Source organism: Centroberyx gerrardi, chromosome 16 (genome assembly GCF_048128805.1).
Source record: "Centroberyx gerrardi isolate f3 chromosome 16, fCenGer3.hap1.cur.20231027, whole genome shotgun sequence".
NCBI classification, from domain to species: domain Eukaryota; kingdom Metazoa; phylum Chordata; class Actinopteri; order Beryciformes; family Berycidae; genus Centroberyx; species Centroberyx gerrardi.
The window spans coordinates 1443240-1461461 of NC_136012.1; the positions used below are offsets into that span (position 1 = coordinate 1443240).

The 18222-nt window shown below is 42.4% G+C and overlaps 1 protein-coding gene and 1 non-coding gene across 3 annotated transcripts; one reads left to right on the plus strand and one right to left on the minus strand.

Moving 5' to 3' along the window:
- Positions 1–552: 552 nt before the first annotated feature.
- Positions 553–13654, minus strand: hars (histidyl-tRNA synthetase). 2 transcript variants are annotated; one of them, XM_071920068.2, is made up of 13 exons: positions 13502–13654; positions 10726–10815; positions 10098–10217; positions 9863–9958; positions 9112–9237; positions 8577–8684; positions 8379–8477; positions 4881–4974; positions 3698–3825; positions 2435–2710; positions 1927–2043; positions 1427–1573; positions 553–1279 (listed from the first exon to the last, which is right to left on the minus strand). In XM_071920068.2, exons 1-13 carry the CDS (start codon positions 13589–13591, stop codon positions 1220–1222), a joined length of 1551 nt encoding a protein of 516 aa, XP_071776169.1. In that variant the 5' UTR covers positions 13592–13654; the 3' UTR covers positions 553–1219. The 2 variants fall into 2 exon arrangements, with proteins under 2 accessions (XP_071776169.1, XP_071776168.2); XM_071920067.2 differs by lacking the exon at positions 13502–13654 and adding an exon at positions 11018–11388.
- Positions 13655–15269: 1615 nt separating this feature from the next.
- Positions 15270–15341, plus strand: trnaa-ugc (transfer RNA alanine (anticodon UGC)). Its single transcript has one exon. It is a non-coding gene; the product is annotated as a tRNA-Ala (tRNA).
- Positions 15342–18222: the final 2881 nt, after the last annotated feature.

Consider the following 18222-nt stretch of genomic DNA (forward strand, 5'->3'; position numbering starts at 1 on the left):
GTGCCTGGAAGATCACTGGCTCATATTGGTGTCCTAGCTAAAACATGAAAAGGACACGGGGAATACCCATTCAAATTGTTTCCAATTGCCATTCATCTGCTTTACTTAATCTGGCTGTTACAGAACCATGACATTAACATCCACTTTCCATTTTAGCTGTGCCAACTACTGTGATACACTAGTTAATATTATTTCCAACCATTCTGTTCTGTGCTGAATACACTCAGGCATTCCGTTATCGTCTTGCAGATGTACAAGAGTTTTGTGAAATGAAACATGAAATTACTTGGGCTGTGAACACGCAGGGAAACCCAGTAAACGTTTTATTGGTTTCATCGTCAAAGAGCGATGCCACCCAATAATCTGGCTTGCAGTGTAAACAAAACTCAAGAGGATCAGCTAAAGCATTTCATATTCTGGACATCCTCATCACAGTATGGTAACCCGTGGCTACTCATAAAACTGAACGCGCTGCTGCTGTGCAAACAACTTTCCTCGTAGTCCACAAGGCAATTATATTTGAGGTACTGAGAAAAATGAGGACCAGAGAAGTATGATTTTAATCTGTTTATTTTTGACACTGGACAGAACAGGGATGTTTCTTACAGGTAGAAATGTGAATTTTTTTTAATAAGAGCTCAGACTTGAAGCTGTAATGAATACTGCAGCATTACCATCTGTTGGGTTCAGGCAGAAAGAAAATGTCTATAACAGAGTTCCTCATTCTTGGTCCTGGATAGGCGAAGCAGTTCTGTAGGAATGCTGCTCTGCGATCAGTTTGGCTGATTAATAATTTGAATGAATAACATATGAGACCGAACTGATCTCCAAGAGCTCTATGGAGCAGCGTAGACTCTTAGAGGTTTCATTAACATCAAGGATCTGTTCCCCAGAGCACAACTTGATGCAAAGTTCAAACTCAAAGCAATGTCACACACTTGACACTCTAAAACATATTACATTTAATGTAAACGGCGTCATATTAGATGTATGGCATTCCCTTGAAAGTAGCGTAACAAAAAGCGCCACACACTCCATATAATATAGCAGAGTATGAAAATGAGATTGGATGTGTGTGTCCTGTAGGGCTGCAGTGATGCGGAACATGCTCTATTGAGGACTAGTTAAGGAACTCTGTACAAGGTGCTACAGAGCGTTTCTGTGTGTTTGAACCAATTGGGTGATGCGGCCAAGGTTGTCGCTAGGCAGAACGGAACAGCTAGACCTCAGAGGTCCTCTTCCTGATCTCCTCTATAAGATCAGCTCTTGAAACATCAACCTGCGGAGACAAAGCCAAGAAGGAGACAGTGGGGTTAGTACTGCAACTGTGATATTTTAGAGGCTTTTCAAAAGTGTCCGTTTGTCTTCATATGTGAAAGACAGAGATATAAAGAGTGAGTGAGGAAGGGTGTATCCTGTATCGTACCTCCTCTCTGGTGGCCACGGTGCGCAGTTTGACCACTCCATCTTTCAGCTCCTGTTCTCCCAGTATGGCCACCAGGGGAATCCCCGAGTCCTCACAGTGCTGCAGCTGACTCAGCAGCTTGGGGTTCTTCTTGTACATCACCTCTGCCTGTACACACACACACACACGCACACTAAGTCAATTTACTGTGCATCATTTTTAACAGTGGTTCTCAAAGTGTCCAGGAATGAGGAAAATGAGGAATAGTTTGACTATAATTTAATTTCCTAGAAATTATCCCAATTAGAGAAGATATAAGAATGACTATTGTGATCCTAGGTTTAACTCTCTCCACTATTATCTCCCCATGTACAGTTTAGACAGTTGTACAACACAATACTAAATCAACAACTACAATCTGCCCATGTGTGTTCCTGGGTGATCTGATCAAATGTGGGTCCGTGATGTGAAGAACCTTCAGAACCAGCGCTTTAGAAAACATAGACAACAAACACACCCACCTTAATGCCACCATTCCAGAGCTCAGAGGTGAGTTTGAGCCTCTCCTCCAGTAAGTTCTTCTGGGCCGACGCCACCATGACCTGGACCTCTGTGGTGCGAACCTTCTCCGCTGAAGCCTGGACAACACACTACCGTTAGGCTGAGCACAACTCAAAACACTGGACATCAATGTTTGGATTTGGAGAACACACTGGACGACCGGTTGGACATGGGGAACACACACTACCCGAGTTCTAATGCCATCCAACCCCCAAATCTCATGAAAACTTGAAATTTCCCACTAATATAAGAACAAACATGGAGGTGAACAACTTGCTGCTGGTTTTTTTTCCCCCTTGTTTGGCGCTAAACTTTGGCGTAACACGTTCAGATTTAAGTGATTGACCAGTTCACACTACAGGAGGATGTCAGGCCGGACAAACTGAAAACGTGACCTTTAAATCTGGCCCATATTAGGCACCCAAACTAGCTTGTTTTGTGTCTCCTTAACCCCCCACCCAGCGTTACCTCAGCCTTCTGCTCCATGATGGAGAAGACCCTCTCGATGCCGATGCTAACCCCCACGCAGGGCACCTTCCTGCCCTTGGGGTCGAACATGCCCACCAGGCCGTCGTAGCGCCCCCCGCCGGCCACACTGCCTACGCTGACGCTCTCCTCTGCGGCCCCGTTCTGGGCTTCGCTGGAGACCGGGGCCGGGACCACTCCCGCCTGGGTCAGCACTGCCTCGTAAATTATGCCCGTGTAATAGTCCAGACCGCGGGCCAGACTAAGGTCAAAGACAACCTGGAGATAAGGGGGCAATGGTACAAGGGTAGAAAAGTAGAGACAGGGTAATAGTAGCAGGGTAGGAGGAGAAGAAAAGAATAGGAGAAGGTGTAATGAAGGAACAATAGTTAAAAGATTGTAAGTAAGTATTACAGCCATCCACACAAGCAACACTTTTTGACTGTAAAAACTAGGGTTCGACCGATATGGGTTTTTGATACCGATATTTTTGGACTGAACCTACTGATAGCTGATATTTTATGCTGATATTTAGTATCTTTACATTTGACAATTTCCCAGCCAAAACATTCAATAATAATAATAATAATAATAACCAGTGTAGTATTGATCAATTCAATAAATATGAAATAAATCCAAAAGAAATCGATAAAAGGCCATTATTGGCAAACCAATTTAGCAGTCTAACCTCATAGGAACACACCAATGATTTAATATCTGTGCAGGTAGAGTTTGACATCACCACCTGCCAAGTGCCAAATGCTTGTAAAAGTTGTCTTTGGTGGCCTGCTGGCCACTATACACTCTCTCTGAGTGTGAGCAAAGCAGCAGCATCTAAACTTGTGCAAAACTTCCTCCTGTTACGCCTGTCTTGGTGGTTAACTAGCTTAATATTAGTTGAAACTATGTTATTCCCATGAGTTATGATGAATTACAAAGTTGATCCATTGTATAAGTGACACAAATTACAACTCTAAATGTGCTCTAATGTATTTACTAAATGTTTCACACAGAACCTAATTCGTACATTTTTTTTAGTTTACCAGCCCTTGGTAGGTGAGACAAAAACTGAATTTCGGACACTGTGTGCGGGTACTGCGCATAAATCCTTAGTATTACCAACCATCCAAACATGGCATGATACTGAAAGCCAGAGGGCCACTGCCTCCACTATATCACTGCTCACTCGTTTCCCCCTCCCCTTCTCTCTCACCCATCTCCTGTGAGCTTTTAACCTTTGATCCTTTCCCCCCTTGCCTGCCTCACCTTGTCTGTGACCTGGAAGAGCTGCAGGTAGCTGAAGAGCAGCTTCATGTCGGTGAGGCCGGCGCAGGCCTGCTTGCTCTGGGACATCTTCTGGTCCTGAAGAAGACGCTCTGCTAGGTCCATTCCACCTAAAACACACAGAATGCAGATGCAATTTGGGTTAGACCCATATCTCAGTTTGACGACTTATCGGGCCAATATTGTCCAATCAGTGTTGTCCACCTCCCTAACGCAGCTAGGCATTATATGTTTATTATTATTTTTTATCAGATGTCCAACCAGAGAAATCAGTGTGGTGTGGGAGGATTTTAACCCTTAAAGAATTTCATTAGCATGGCTTTTAATGGAGAGTTTTAGTGTCCCATGATGGTGCCTTCTCCACCCTGACAAAAATAAAACTCTGGAGGAAACACCGAATACTTTAAATTTTTTTGGGCATGAAAATGGTAAAAAGATATGAAATAGCGCTTGGCTCTTCAAATCAACAGGCACGCTTCGCACTGATTGAGTCTACATGGTTCTCATTGATTCAAAGAAGTGTATACATCGAGTGAACAAGAATCGTGTGGAGCCAACCAACTCTTTTGACCCTCGTTCATCATTCACTGGAAGTCTTCCCTCTGTCCCCCACGCATAATGGCCAACTAAATCAAATGAACAAAAAGAATCAATCTAACTAATCTTTTCACTGAGTGACCCATAAAGAATGAAATCTCACAAAAGAGCCGAACTTTGCATCACTACCACTGCAGACTATATAGTCTCACCCCATTTTCATGTCAAAGAATTCCCCAAAAATGACAAGTATTCAGTTTTCCCCAGGTGGAAAACAGCATTTAGATAATGGGACACAAAAACGCTCCACTGAAACCCAGGATAATAATAAACATATTCATACTTAAATGGAATCCAATAACAATGTCATTAGAATCAATCAAATGGACAACCAGTGTAGTATTAATCAGTTCTACAATAAATATGCAATCTATCAAACTGCATAAAATCCACCATATCAGAGGTGGTTGACACTGACTAGAACAGATCCCATTTTTAATACAAATTCACGTTTTTTTTTTTAACTCATGTATTGACTTAAGCAACCTCTGACTGATGCGAGCATTGGGCAGTGATATTACTTCCATACACGGTGTCCCTGCAGCGGGTTATTGGTTCATAGTCTCACCCTGCATACTGACGTACTCCCCAATCTGGTCAGCAGCCTCCTCTGACAAGCCCTTTTCTTTCACCATCTCATTCTTCACATCCTCCCAGGACATCTAGGGGAGGACAGGAGGGAGAGAAGATATAGAGAAGGGGTGGAAGGAAAAGAATAGAGCTTAAGATTAAAGAAAAAATGTATATGGTTCACTTTGATATGCTAGCTCATTGGCCTGGATATCGTCAAGAAACTCATGATACAAAACACTTCAATACTTCACACAGTATTGATATTATATATAGAGTATATGACTGTAATTTGCAGTGAATTGATATACAGTGAATCTTTTTTAGTGTTGTGATACGTGGTTGTGTGCAATATTGATCTGCATTAAAAGAAAAATTGAGGCGAAAACTGATCCCACTGGTGCGTGAATTCGAATTCCAATCATTTTTGTTTGCAGAGTGGAGCCTTTTCTCTGTGACTTGTTTTGTCGACTTGAGGGCATCGAACGGAGAGTGATTGTCAGTTACACAGAGCAGTGGAGGAGCATTCAGTTCAGCATCACCAGTAGTGAGTTCAGAGAAGAGAACAGCCAGAGAAAAAGCATTGTCTATTCCATCTGACATTGCAAGGGTCTCCCCTGCAAGTGTGCTGCGCACCACACGCCTGATCCTCTTGGACTGCCAACAGAGAGGAGAAAACTTTCCTTTTTCTCCCATGAGAACAATCAAATGCCCCCCTTGTGTACCTCCATCAGGAAGGTTTCCACTGAAAACAACCAATTTCAGAGCATCATTGTTTCCCAACTGTTGAAAACTGAGTGTCACCTTTTCAGACTTAAGATTTACGGATTACTTTGTTTCATGAATAGATTGCACTGTAGCATTGTTTGTGTTGGGTGCTAAATTACAGGCATCAAACATCACATCTGGTCTGGTCTGTTTTGCAACCCAAAGAATCTGCACTATTTTTGATCGGAGTTGCTCTCTTTAGTTTCACTAAGGGGTGCATGCCTTTGTACAGCACGTGCAGCTTCCATGTGAATAAGCTGCAGGTTTTTAATGTAACTGTCCTGATGTATCTGTACTATACCATCACTTAGGCTTCAGGTGAGGAATTACATCAGCAGCAAAGTTTTGTGAACGTCCCCAAATAAAACTATCCACATGACATGCAAGTACTCCAGTAACCTTACATTCTTCATCTAACCAACAGAAAACTGCTGGATCCACTTGTGACATTTTACCATCTGTGCTCAGCATAATTTCCTTCACTTTGTTATACCAATAAAGTGATGCATCTGCAAGGCCATATACACATTTCTTTAGTTTCCACAGAATACCTTCAGTACCTGCCTCAGGAGGGGGGCGAATGTAAATATCTCTAGACAGCTCCATACCCTGCAGAAAAGCAGACTTTTATGTCCATTGAAGGGAGATCCCACTGATCCTGACAGATTACTGTCAACAATAATCTAAGAGATTCTGAAGCACAGGTGGGAGAATCTTTCTGTAACTCTTGGATATTAAGTTCCACAAAACCTCTCGCCACTAAGCGTGCTTTAGGTACTATACCCTGTGAGGTATCTTTGAGAGTGCAAACACACCTAGTGGAAACACACTGTTGACCTACATCCTCAACTTCCTCAAAAACATCATTAGTGTGCCAGATGTTTATCTCTTCCTGTTTTGCTGTCTCAAAAGAAATGTCGCTGGTTATGAGCACATCAGCATCCCCACACAGAGTATGAGTGTGGATTTCCCCATTCTCTGATTCAATGTGAAGACCATCAACACGTGACATACCAATACACTCTTAGTCCATCACTGCCATCAGGTTCTATATGTTGCAAGTTGTACCAGTTTTTGTTTCGTCCTGTAGCTTTGCCTGCTCGACCTAAAACTGTGGCTCTATGTGGAATACCACCATCTTTGTCCATAAACTTCACAATCTGTCCTGTCTTTAATGTTAAACATGCAGAAGAGGTGGGGTTACTACAACCATGTTTCTCTTTTTCAGTTTGTGTCACGGGTGGTTGCACAACTTCTCCTGTATCCTCTCCACTGACACTGATGTTCTCCTGTTCATTGTCTGTATTCTGTTCACTGTCTGTGTTACCTGCAGCGTCGTTTGAGATGCCCCTGGCATATCTCACAGTGATTCACTATTTGTTGTAAGATAGTGGTACACTCCTTGACTTTGTTGCCTGAGCTGTGAATAAGTCTCTGAAGTCTGTCTGCAGATGCATGACCAAACTGCTTGTGAAGCTTCAGCAATACTTTATGTTTCTCATCTGAGGACATGTTCTCTGTCACTGTGAGGACCACATCTTCAGTTTTACTCTTTTCAACACTATCATCTCTAATGTCTACACAATAGTGTCCAGAACTAGTGAATTCGAGAGGTACAGGTTGTTTGAACATCACTTCTTTGTCATTTTCCATATCCAAAATTGTTCCTGCCCTCTTCAGTGATGTTCTACTCAGTAGCAATGGAATATCCACCGGAACCACCTCGGTTTCAACATGGCATTTTGTCTGCCCTATTTTAGCAGGGATTTTCACTTTTCTGGTGGAATATATTAGATTTCCATCTCCAAACCGAAACGGTCTGCTACTGTGGGTCTCTGTTGCTAACATTTTGTTCATTTGGTCTCGGCTTAGGTCATTACTATAATCATCCAGCCATTTCCCTCCACATACTGTGCGTGTACATGCAGTGTCAATAATAGCTGATCCCAAAGATTCTGCTAAAAAAATCTCTGAGTCAGACAGAGTCTTTTGTAAACAGTGTAATGTTGCACTCCTCTACACTTCCAGTGTTCCAGTGGACAGTCTTTGGCCCAATGAAATGTGCTCTGACAAATAGCACATTTAGATCTCCTACTGAATTTATCCAGTGGATTAGTACCAGGTAGTGGTTGCTTCTGTTCCACTCTGCATATTACGTTGTCCCCTTCCATGACACCTTTTGCTCGGTCAAGTATGCCACGTCCTGGTTCACTTGTATTCCGGTTGATGAACCCGTCTAGCAACTTGAAGGCTAACACTGCATCGGGAAGTGTCATGTGGTAGTTTTTCATCTGATTATATCTCTGTTCAAAGTCAATAACGTAGTCCGCCACAGAAACAGAACTGTCCTTCGCAATGCAATCCAAATGAGAATACGCCTCATATACACAGTCTTTTTCCTCCTCTTGGAACATTCCATCAAGTTTCGTTAATAACGTTACCATACCGTTGTCACTGTCCAAGTCTTTAATCGGGATTTCCATAGCCGTTTCCCTAGCTCTGCCTGTAAGCCCCAAAACAACAGCAAGGGCTTGCTTCTTTTTGTCGAGGTCTGTAACTCGAGTCCAGATATTAACTTTTGTCTCTAGCAACCATGCTAGAGCCACCATGTTGGCCTCTCCTTGGAACAAACAGATTACTCATGCACGCCCTGCCAACAGTAAGTACCGTCGGGAAACAGTGTTTACCGTAAAGAACATATAAAAGGAGTGTACACATTAACACTTACCTTGTCCAGTTTGTCCACTGTTGAACAGATAGTGCGGAACTTGTCATCTGGAACGCCACAGACAGCAAACATCCCATCCAGGATTCGTCTGTCATTGACCTGGATTTGGAGGAGGTGGTTACAGAGTTAACACCTACTGATAGCCTGTTAGCCTGCACATCTTTCATCTGTGGATTCACCGTGATTGACATCTCAGACCTTGATGCGGAATTCTCCGAGGTCCAGTTCGCTGAGGATTTCGTGGACAATTTTCAGGCACTCGGCGTCAGGGATCATGGGATCATACTGCCCTGCGATGTCAAAATCCTGACACACACAGATGTTGAGTCATTCCTATGAAAAAGATACTGTGTACAATGTTTTAGAGGGGGGCTAATGGATAATCTTTGTTATGACAGTTTTGGATGTTCCTTTTCACAGTGCAAAAGTGAGAAATGTACTATTTGTTGTTTTGCCAAAGTTGTATTCAGAATAAATGTCTCCTCTGAAATAGGCAAATCAGAACATGGTCGGGTTAAGATGTAGAAAGTTGACTTTATTGGAGTCAACCAATCAAATTATGTTTGTGGCAGGGAGGGGGTGGAGCCTCTAGTGATGCCAGTCAATCAGAGCTGTGGGTTTTTGTGGCTGCTAGAAACAACCAGCTCTTTAGGTGGGACACTAGAGTGGCACTAGAGAACAATGTATTTTCACAGCTTTGACTCAAGGCTAACAGTTACACTGAAACACTCACACATTGGTAAAACTCCCGGTAGCGGCCGCGGGTCATGGCTGGGTTATCACGGCGGTAGACCTTGGCGATGTGGTAGCGTTTGATGTTGGTGATCTTGTTCATCGCCAGGTAGCGGGCAAAGGGCACCTGAGGGAGAGCAGGTCAAGGACAAACGACTGGTTCTCTGTCAATGCTGCAGTACGTCTCTACAAGCTGTTTTTAATGGATTTTTGAAAACAATGGGAGCCTATAACTTCCGGGAGGTTGGGCAAACCTGCAGTAGAACAGACCAGTAGGAGTTTCTGACTGACAAATACATCAGAGGATTTAGACTTATGTAAAAGATTACACCGGTATTATCCTTTAAGGGTCAGAGACTAGGGCATCGTGGTGGCTCAGTTGGCTGGGTCGCATGCCGCAATGTCCTCGGTTGGAATTCGACCTGGGACCTTTGTTGGATGTCATCCTCCTCTCTTTCACCAGTCTTTCCTATCTCTCTTCACCGTAAAACTATCTAATAAAGGCAAAAATGCCCAAAAAAGTGGTCTAATAATCATCGATCTAATCAAAAAAAAAAAACATACCAGCACCTTTAAAAACCCATATCAGCCAACCCTAGTTACAACATTGATAAGACATAATAAGACATATAAGGGTCTCTCCAACAGAGAACAGTGGCTCTAATTTTTGTCCATGTTTCACCAAGTGATGCATGCAGTTTAGTTGTATAAGAAGCTGGTGGTTGGGGGTTTGGAGTGGTTTCTAAGGATACAGTGAGGTCATATCTGAGGGACAGCAGCTCTCCTCCTTGGTCCTTGAGGTCGTAGATGAGCTTGGAGTCTTCACCATATTTCCCTGTCAATGTTTCCTACAAACACCCCAACATGGAGATAATGAAGGGTCCCACTCATATAAAAGATGACATCAAGTGAAAGTTTGCCACTGTGTGTATGTACAGTATGTGTGTTTGTGTGAGTGTGTACATATGTGTGAATGTGTCTGCCTACCTTCAGTTCAAAAACGGGTGTGTCGATGGTTTCAGCTCCGTGGCGTTTAAAACTGCTAACGATGGTGTTGAAGACTCTCTCTCTGATGGCCATCTGCTTGGGGTTGTAGTCCCTCGTTCCCTGACAGAGAGAGACCCTGTCATGTGAATTTTACGCAAACTTTTGAAATGTCGCAAAAAAAGAAGTGTTAACTAAGTGGGCTGAACTGCATAAACAGGCTTTGTGAATGTCAAATGTCAGTCTTTCAAGAATTGATTAGTATTACGCAAGTTGTTCTTTAGTGTCAGCTAATGTTGGTCATATTTCAAGTTGTCTGAAGACGAAAAAAAAGAAATGTACTTGGCAATACTCCAATTTACCAACTAATGGTGACAGAAACAACATTTATGGAGGTTGTGGTGGACAGATATTTTACACCCCACCCCACCTGCAAAAAATTGCAACAAAGTAAACTTTTCCACTCTGGTTCAGACCAAAGTAAACCAACTGCAGGTGTGATCGTGTCATGAGCAATGCTCTGTATGAATTTCTCATTATTTTCCTGAATAAACAAGGCTGTGTGTGTGTGGCTGCAGGAAGCACTGTAGATTACAATGGAAGCTGCTATTGGTGAACTGTCTGGTCTTACCTTGGCTGTCTTGAGAACAAACTGGTGTTTGCCATCATCTCCTCCCAACTGGGCCTTCAGCTCCAGCAGTTTAGCTACTTCTTCATCAATCTGCGCACACACACACAGGCACACCAGGAGAGAGAGGAACTGTGTGAACATCAACATCATTGTGGATGTTGTTTGCCAACAGACATCTTGTACAATATAGCGTGTGCAACAGCAAGCAACTTGACAAACTACCTTCGATCCACTTTACGTTACATTTTAGCACATTTAATCACCACATACACACACACTCCTAGAGGCCTACCTGAGCCACAGTGATCCCATGGCAGGAACGCAGAGATCGGACGCACGTTCCAGTCCGACAGCCCAGCAAACCAGCACAAGCACGAAGGGTAAACACGCCCAGTGTGTTCATCCCAGCACAGGTGAGAAAAATAAAGGGTAAAAAAAAAAATTAAGTCCAGATATTGGTCAACCAAAAGTTCAGGAGTGCATCACAGGTGCAGCGTTGTCCAATGGTATTGCCCGGGGCCGGCCATGGCATCCAATCACAACAGTCAGAAGAGGCAGAACCAAGAAATGAGTTGCCCAGGAAAGTCCAGAGAGGTTGGATTCCCCAGACGTTGAGGTAGATGATGGTGATGATGAAGGGTAAACCAGGTCATCCAGGGTCAGGCAGGAAGAACAGGAGAAAAGTGGTGAGCAACCCTAGCACTAGGGGAGGGCGGGGCATGACGCATCATCATCATCATCATCATCATCATCATCACAGCGTGAAAGATAGAACATGAGACGCACGAGTCAATCAAACCAGCCAGCCTATCACAGCTCAGACAGACAGACAGACAGACAGGGTTCCCACTGTGGCCCTGATGTAAAATTCCCTGACTTTTCCATAATGTTTTTCACTCCACATTTGTAAAAGTCCCTGATATTCCCCAGTGAATTGATCAAATGACCCAAATTTCCATCTAACACCTCTGTAACTTCCATGATATTCCAGAAATTCCTGGACCAGTGGGAACCCTGAAGGTAGCCAGAAACCTCCAGAAGTCCAGTTCCTAACATCATTTCTCCTTCTCCTACTGGCAATGCCATAAAAGCCTTGACTTTAGAGGAAGGGGGGCTGAGAGAGGAGTCAAGGGCCTGAAATGGGGAGAGACCAAGGAGGTTCTATGGAGAGACACTCAGGGTATGATAGTGAGATCAACCCCTGACTCAATCCCAGTGAATTCAGACTAAGCAAGAGGCAAGGAAACAGAAGAGGACAGAGAGACAGATGACATCATTTGACAATGGCTGAGCAGGGATAGTGGAATAGGATGAGTGAAGAGACACCGAGCCAAGGCTGCTATCTGTGGACTGTTAAGCTGAGGCAAATTAAGGGGGGAGCATGTCCACTGATTAACTGGGGGCACCATAGCCCCAATATGTCCCCTCTCTTGCATGAAGAGAATGTCACACTCTGTTCAAAACTGTGGCCTTGGTTAGGGCAAACAATGTACAACTTCGCAGAACATGTCTTAAGAAATTGTACTTATCACTAGGAGCCACTGGAAAATTCGGCATACAGGTGATCAACCAACTTTATTTTGATAGAATCTCAACTTTAAGAAGGTGAACCAATTCCAAAAGTCGAATTTGCGCTGCCTAATGTATTGGATTTGTGCCGAATTGAAGAGTGTGTGTGTGTGCCGATAGGTAAGGCAGTATTGAACTGTCAGATCTTTGAACGAAGTTTGGTATGACGTTCTCTCCATATCTGAGAACACGGAACGTATTATGGCTGTGCGGCACCAGGAAAAGCCTGCTTATTTGTTCTAAGATGTTAGATGCGCAGCCAGATCAGTGATAACGTTTGTCTAAGTTAACAAGGCAAGATATTGCGTCAGCTGTCGCGACATATTCAGGAGACATATGCTTTGAAATGTAAATTCAATGTTTCACTACGCTGTGCCGACGTGGTCTAGCAGTACCCTTTTACAAATTAAATGCCCCATTTCTTGCCCAGCTATTTCATTTATGTCAATTCTATGCCAATGTGAACTTGTTAGCAGGAGCTAACTTGACAGATGAATGGAGGCCGGTGTCCTTCGCCGACAAGGCTAGTTAGCTTGATAGTTAGCCTGTTTAGCATCACGAGTTAGCTTTGCTATGATGAATATAAGAACAAGAAGAGGGGCAGGTAGTTCCAGCTACATAGTAATCGGTTTTCCTGCAAGAATGTGACTGACATGATAGCCGGCTGGATAAGTACTAGCCCCAATGCGTGCAGTTATGTCTTCAAAAATATGGCAATTTAATGTTGCCTTGCTTATCAGCAAAAATGTATACCTCGGACAACATGACTTGGGACCTTTTCTGAATCCTTTAAGTCTTCTGCTTCATTCGGCATATAAATGATCCGTCAAGCAGCTCTTATTTAAATAAAACCACAACTTTTAGAATAGGTTTACGCAGCCTGCTACCTCCCACCGCGGTGTATTTTGATGTCTAAGAAGGTTGTGGGAATCACAGGCGAACCAAATTGAAAGTAAAAACATATACTAAAATAAGTACTGCTTGGCGGATTTTATATTTGCCGAATTAAAAGGTGGCTCCTATTGATTCAGGTAAGGTCTTGGGTCATATCTTATTAGGTATGCAAGCCCAATAAGCAAGGCCACATTCAATTTAAAGATTTTGAATGGAGTTTAGCCCAACGTTCAAATGGACATGCTGTTCACCGCATGTTAAGAAGCCATCCATACCAGTCCAAGTCAATGCTAAACCTGCTGGGAATACTGACCTGGTCTTTGCTCGCCTTCTCTACCTTTAATTTTCGAACGACTTCACCTTGGTTTTTAATCGATTCTTGTATCTGTGCCTTGTCTGCCATGGTGTTTCATTAATGTGTTTCTGCCGCTACCACCACCGCTAGCTTCCCCACAGCTGTCAAGACCAGTGCCAGACAAAAATTAGAACTTCCGTTCAACATTTTCAAAATAAAAACCTTATTAAATATTTTTTTCCACAAAATATCCTCAACACAACACAATTTCTCTCTCTCTCTCTCTCTCTCTCTCTCTCTCTCTCTCTCTCTCTCTCTCTCTCTCGCTCTCTGCTTTAACAATGCTTTATTGGCCTGAAATTACAGACATACCCACTTAGACGTATGCAAGATATATATAGAGCTCCAAAAATCAATAAATACAAATCTTAATCCAGACAACAACAACAACATACAACCAGTTCATTTTAATATCAACTATAACAGTGGCACAATTGTTCATAAAGGCTGTATGGGACCTCCAGTAGGCTTCCCATTGTAAACCAGCAGGAATAAATTGGTTATAACGGTGCTCTCAGTTTCTGGTGCAAATTTGCACCAGAAACTGCGAAGCCAGCAGGACAAACTCAAACTCAAATGCAAAGCACGCCAGATAACGTGGAAAGATGTCCACTACCATGTCATTTTGGCTACTGTGCCATTTTTAGTCAATAACAATGCCACAAATATTCTTATTTGCAATATATACATATTTGAATTCCAGAAGTTCCCCAGTTTATTTAGATATTATTATGTAGTTCGTTTAATCTCAATTCACACTTTGATTTTCAAGTTTTTTTCTACGCTTTTATTTTGAATACAAATCGCTAAACCGGAAAATTTATTTGTACTACTTCCTACTAACTTGACGCAGCTTGAGACCCGATGCTAAGCTAATGCTACGCTATTTCCTTTCTAGCGGAAGGAAGCCGATAGAAGGTAGGAACACCTTGTGATGTAGTTACTGCATTTCATCAAAACGTGGCGCTAAATTCCCACAGACTGCCACAGACTTGAACCTAGTTAGTGTATATTCACACCGTCTTGTTTCGTATATAGCTTTTATTCAGATATAATTCAGAAAAAGTATAAACACGTCTACGTTCCGCTCTCTCTTGCGTTGAAAGTACTTCACTCGAACCTCTATCCTAAACTGAACAGGCAATTTAATGCTGTAAGTACCTAGGCTACCACATGAAATGTGACTTTACATCTTTTCTGAAACGTTAGTAGCCTCCCTTTATGTCGATATACATATAATCCATCAGGCAACATTTATTTCAATAAACCTTATTTCACTGGTCGTATGTTATGACCCCTGCCAGCTAACGTACTGCAGCCTTCATCAACCATAGTTTTGGGCGGTAGCAAGCAGTGTGAGCCAAGTATAAAAGTAGATTTATTTTTATTGAAATAAGTGCTGCTTGGTAATTTATGTGTTAGCCGAATCGAAGAGTGACTCCTAATGAATCAGAAAAGGTCCTGAGTCATACATTATGAGGTATGTACTTTTGCCCAGGAGCGAGGCCATATTAAAACACCATATTATTGAATGACGTTCTAAGTGTAGTGCAGGCAGACCATGTTGGCCGAGTCACCACGCATTGCAGTCGTCCCATGAAAATACCGACTAGCTGCGGACTGAGTTACATTACATGTTGCATAACGAAACCTACTAAATCAAAAGTGAAATGACATGCGCCAATACAGATATCTATACCATGATGTTTTATGTTGTTGCCGTATAGGGGATGTAGCTCAGTGGTAGAGCGCATGCTTTGCATGTATGAGGCCCCGGGTTCAATCCCCGGCATCTCCACTTCCTTTGGTGTTGTCCCGTGACAATATTTTGTCATCAGCAAAACAACCTGAATAATTAACCTGAATGTAGGCAACTCTAATACTGTGTTCATCGCAATGTGTTCTAGCTCTTGCATCCAAATTAAACGTAGACAATACACTCCTTCTTGGAAAGTAACATAGGAAATATAACCAGTATGCTATAGCACAAGACGTTCGCACGTGCTTGCAGACTATTATTTGAAGGATACAACGTTTCAGCCCCAGGCCCTCATCAGATACAGCGGTGTCCAAGTAGGTACGTTTCTGAATGTCTATTGTAGATCCGCTTGCGTCAGTTCAATAAAGCCATATTTGCGGCAAAGACAAAGTCCCTGCATATAATATAATTTGCCACCAAAACTTCCAAAGCTAATTAAACAGGCATAATTTCTAACTAATGACTGACAAGATATTATTATATTGGTCAATGTGATAAATTGTTAGTCATAGGTCACCAAGGTTCCAAATTGATTTCGAGGGATTTTTGCTTGATCTTCGCTCTTCTTTACAATGATGAAAACCTCCCTGACCACAGCTACAGAAAAACAGTCTGAAAAACCTCACATGAAGATTTTTTTTTCATTCATTTAATTGTTCAATAAAGTTCTTTGTAAATGAATTCTTCATTTAAAGGCCTATTGTATCACTGAGTTTCCCCGCTATTGAAGATATTGGGGGGGGGGGCGGGGGGGGGGGGGGGGGGGGGGGTGTTAGTGTCCCATTATGCTCTACCATGGCCACTGAATTTCTTTTTATGTATTTTTGGGCATGAAAATGGAAAAAAACATAAAGACACTGAATATCGGCCTTCTAACCATATTGGTTGAACCCTACTCTCTTTATTTGCCTATAAGTCCAGTGTCCTCTGTGGTCTGGCATCCACAGTAGCAATAAGGGCTTTTTCAGGGAACAATGGGCTCTTTATGGACCTGGACCCTGAGCATGGACCTCCATTCTAATCCACAGAAAGCTCCCCAGGGGGTTTACCACCATCTAATCGCCGCCCACCACAGGTCAGCCTCATCAGAACAACATCCAGGGCAAGTCAGTGTCAATAACATTTTCATGCCACCCAGTCAGAGGAGTTTTACTAGCCTGTTAGCCTGTGACTAGTAATTTTCAGGCTTACAGCAGACTTGTTCTGCTCATTTGTTCGAATTTGTATGGCAGCTAATTGAAATGGTTTGACAAGGGCATCATGCACAAGTCACCAGACAATGGTTAGAGCGATATACTGTAGCCTAATGCAACGGTTCAATTTTGCCCTTTTATAAAAAAATGGGGTCTGGTCTAGTCAGTGTGGTCCACCTCTGATATGATGGATATGATGCAGTTTGGTTGATTGCATATTTATTGTAGAATTGATCAATACTACACTGGTTGTCTATGGGAATCCCCTCATCTAAACTGATTCCCTGAACCCTAATACAGTTACAGTATATGTGCGCAGAGGGGTCCCATGGGTGCACTTCAGAGAGGGTCATTCATCGAGGTAACAGAGACACCATGCAGTCCAAAAAAAAGCATCTCTGTTACTAGGGACGACAACAAGACGGGACCCACAGACCCAGACACACAACTCCATTCACATATCTACCAAGACCCCCCCACATACACCCACCCACCCAGCTCCCATCACCCATTACCCCCAAGTCACCTTTGACCCCTGCCAGCTACTGCATTCATGAGGAAGTGGCCTGTTGTCATGGTGACAGAAGGAGCTTTTAATCTCAACTTTCCCCAGAAATTTGACTTTATAAAGAGCATTCAATTATTTTCTTAAGTCTGTGTATTTATCAGATAATGGGTCAAATAGCATTTCTAACTAGTTCTTATATTGTTTTAACCAGTTTGGAGTACCAGATGGATGGGATACTGCCACACAGGACAAAACAGTGACTTCCACTGAGTTTCCACTATTTCAAAGACGACTCTGACACACTATCTGAATTGTCCCAATGCAGTAAGCCCCACCCATCTGGTAGCCTACCCCAAGTAGGTTAGAACAAATGCTTAGTAGTTATTTGTGAATACTATTAAACAGGTCTGGTACATGTAATAACTAGATGTAAATGGTGAAGATCAGAGGTGGAAAGAGTACTTAAGTAACAATGCTGCTACTTTGCTGAGATTTAGGCTACTTCAGTAGAGGTAAAATTACTGTTGTAAAAATATACTTATAAAAGTAAGAAGGAGCCAGCTCATGTAAAATGTACTTAGAGTAAAAGGTAAGGAGGGTTTGGTTATTTTCCACATTTATGCCATCTCCCACCATCCAATAACTAAGAATTAAGAACCTTTTAATATCCCAAAGAACCATATTCTTTGGATATTAAAAGATCCTTTGAAGGTTCTTTGTGGAACCAGAAATGGTTCTTCTATGGCATCACTCCGAAGAAGCATTTTCGTTTCCAGTTTGCACCTTTATTTTTACGTGTGTAGTTAATTTAACATTTCATCCACATGCCTGAAAAGGTTTTGCACAGATATATTTATGATTGTAAGTTATTAAGTAAAGGTAAAATTTGCTATCCACCTAACTAGGGAACTAGCTAACTATTAGCAAACTAGCTAGACAACAACCAGGCAAACACAAACCAATACAGAGTTGGATGGATGCTAACTAAGCTACTATCACAGATAAATATAAGCATTTAATGTTACGGTCACATGCTTGAAAAGGTTTGACGCAGATATATTTATGATTCTCAGTCATTAAGTAAAGGTAAAATTTGCCTACTGACTCAACATTTTTTCAAAAAACTACAAGTAGGCTACCCAAAAAAGCTACTCAATCACAGTAATGAGAGTAGACTAATTGTAGCCTAATTTGTTACTTCCACTGGAGGATAATATTG

Coding starts and splice junctions, on each gene's coding strand:
- hars (XM_071920067.2), bottom strand. CDS start 11,128: ATGAACACACTGGGCGTGTTTACCCTTCGTGCTTGTGCTGGTTTGCTG. Junction 2,711..3,697: donor TCTTCCAGGTCACAGACAAG/GTGAGGCAGGCA, acceptor CCTTATCTCCAG/GTTGTCTTTGACCTTAGTCT. Junction 2,044..2,434: donor TCATGGAGCAGAAGGCTGAG/GTAACGCTGGGT, acceptor TGTGTTGTCCAG/GCTTCAGCGGAGAAGGTTCG.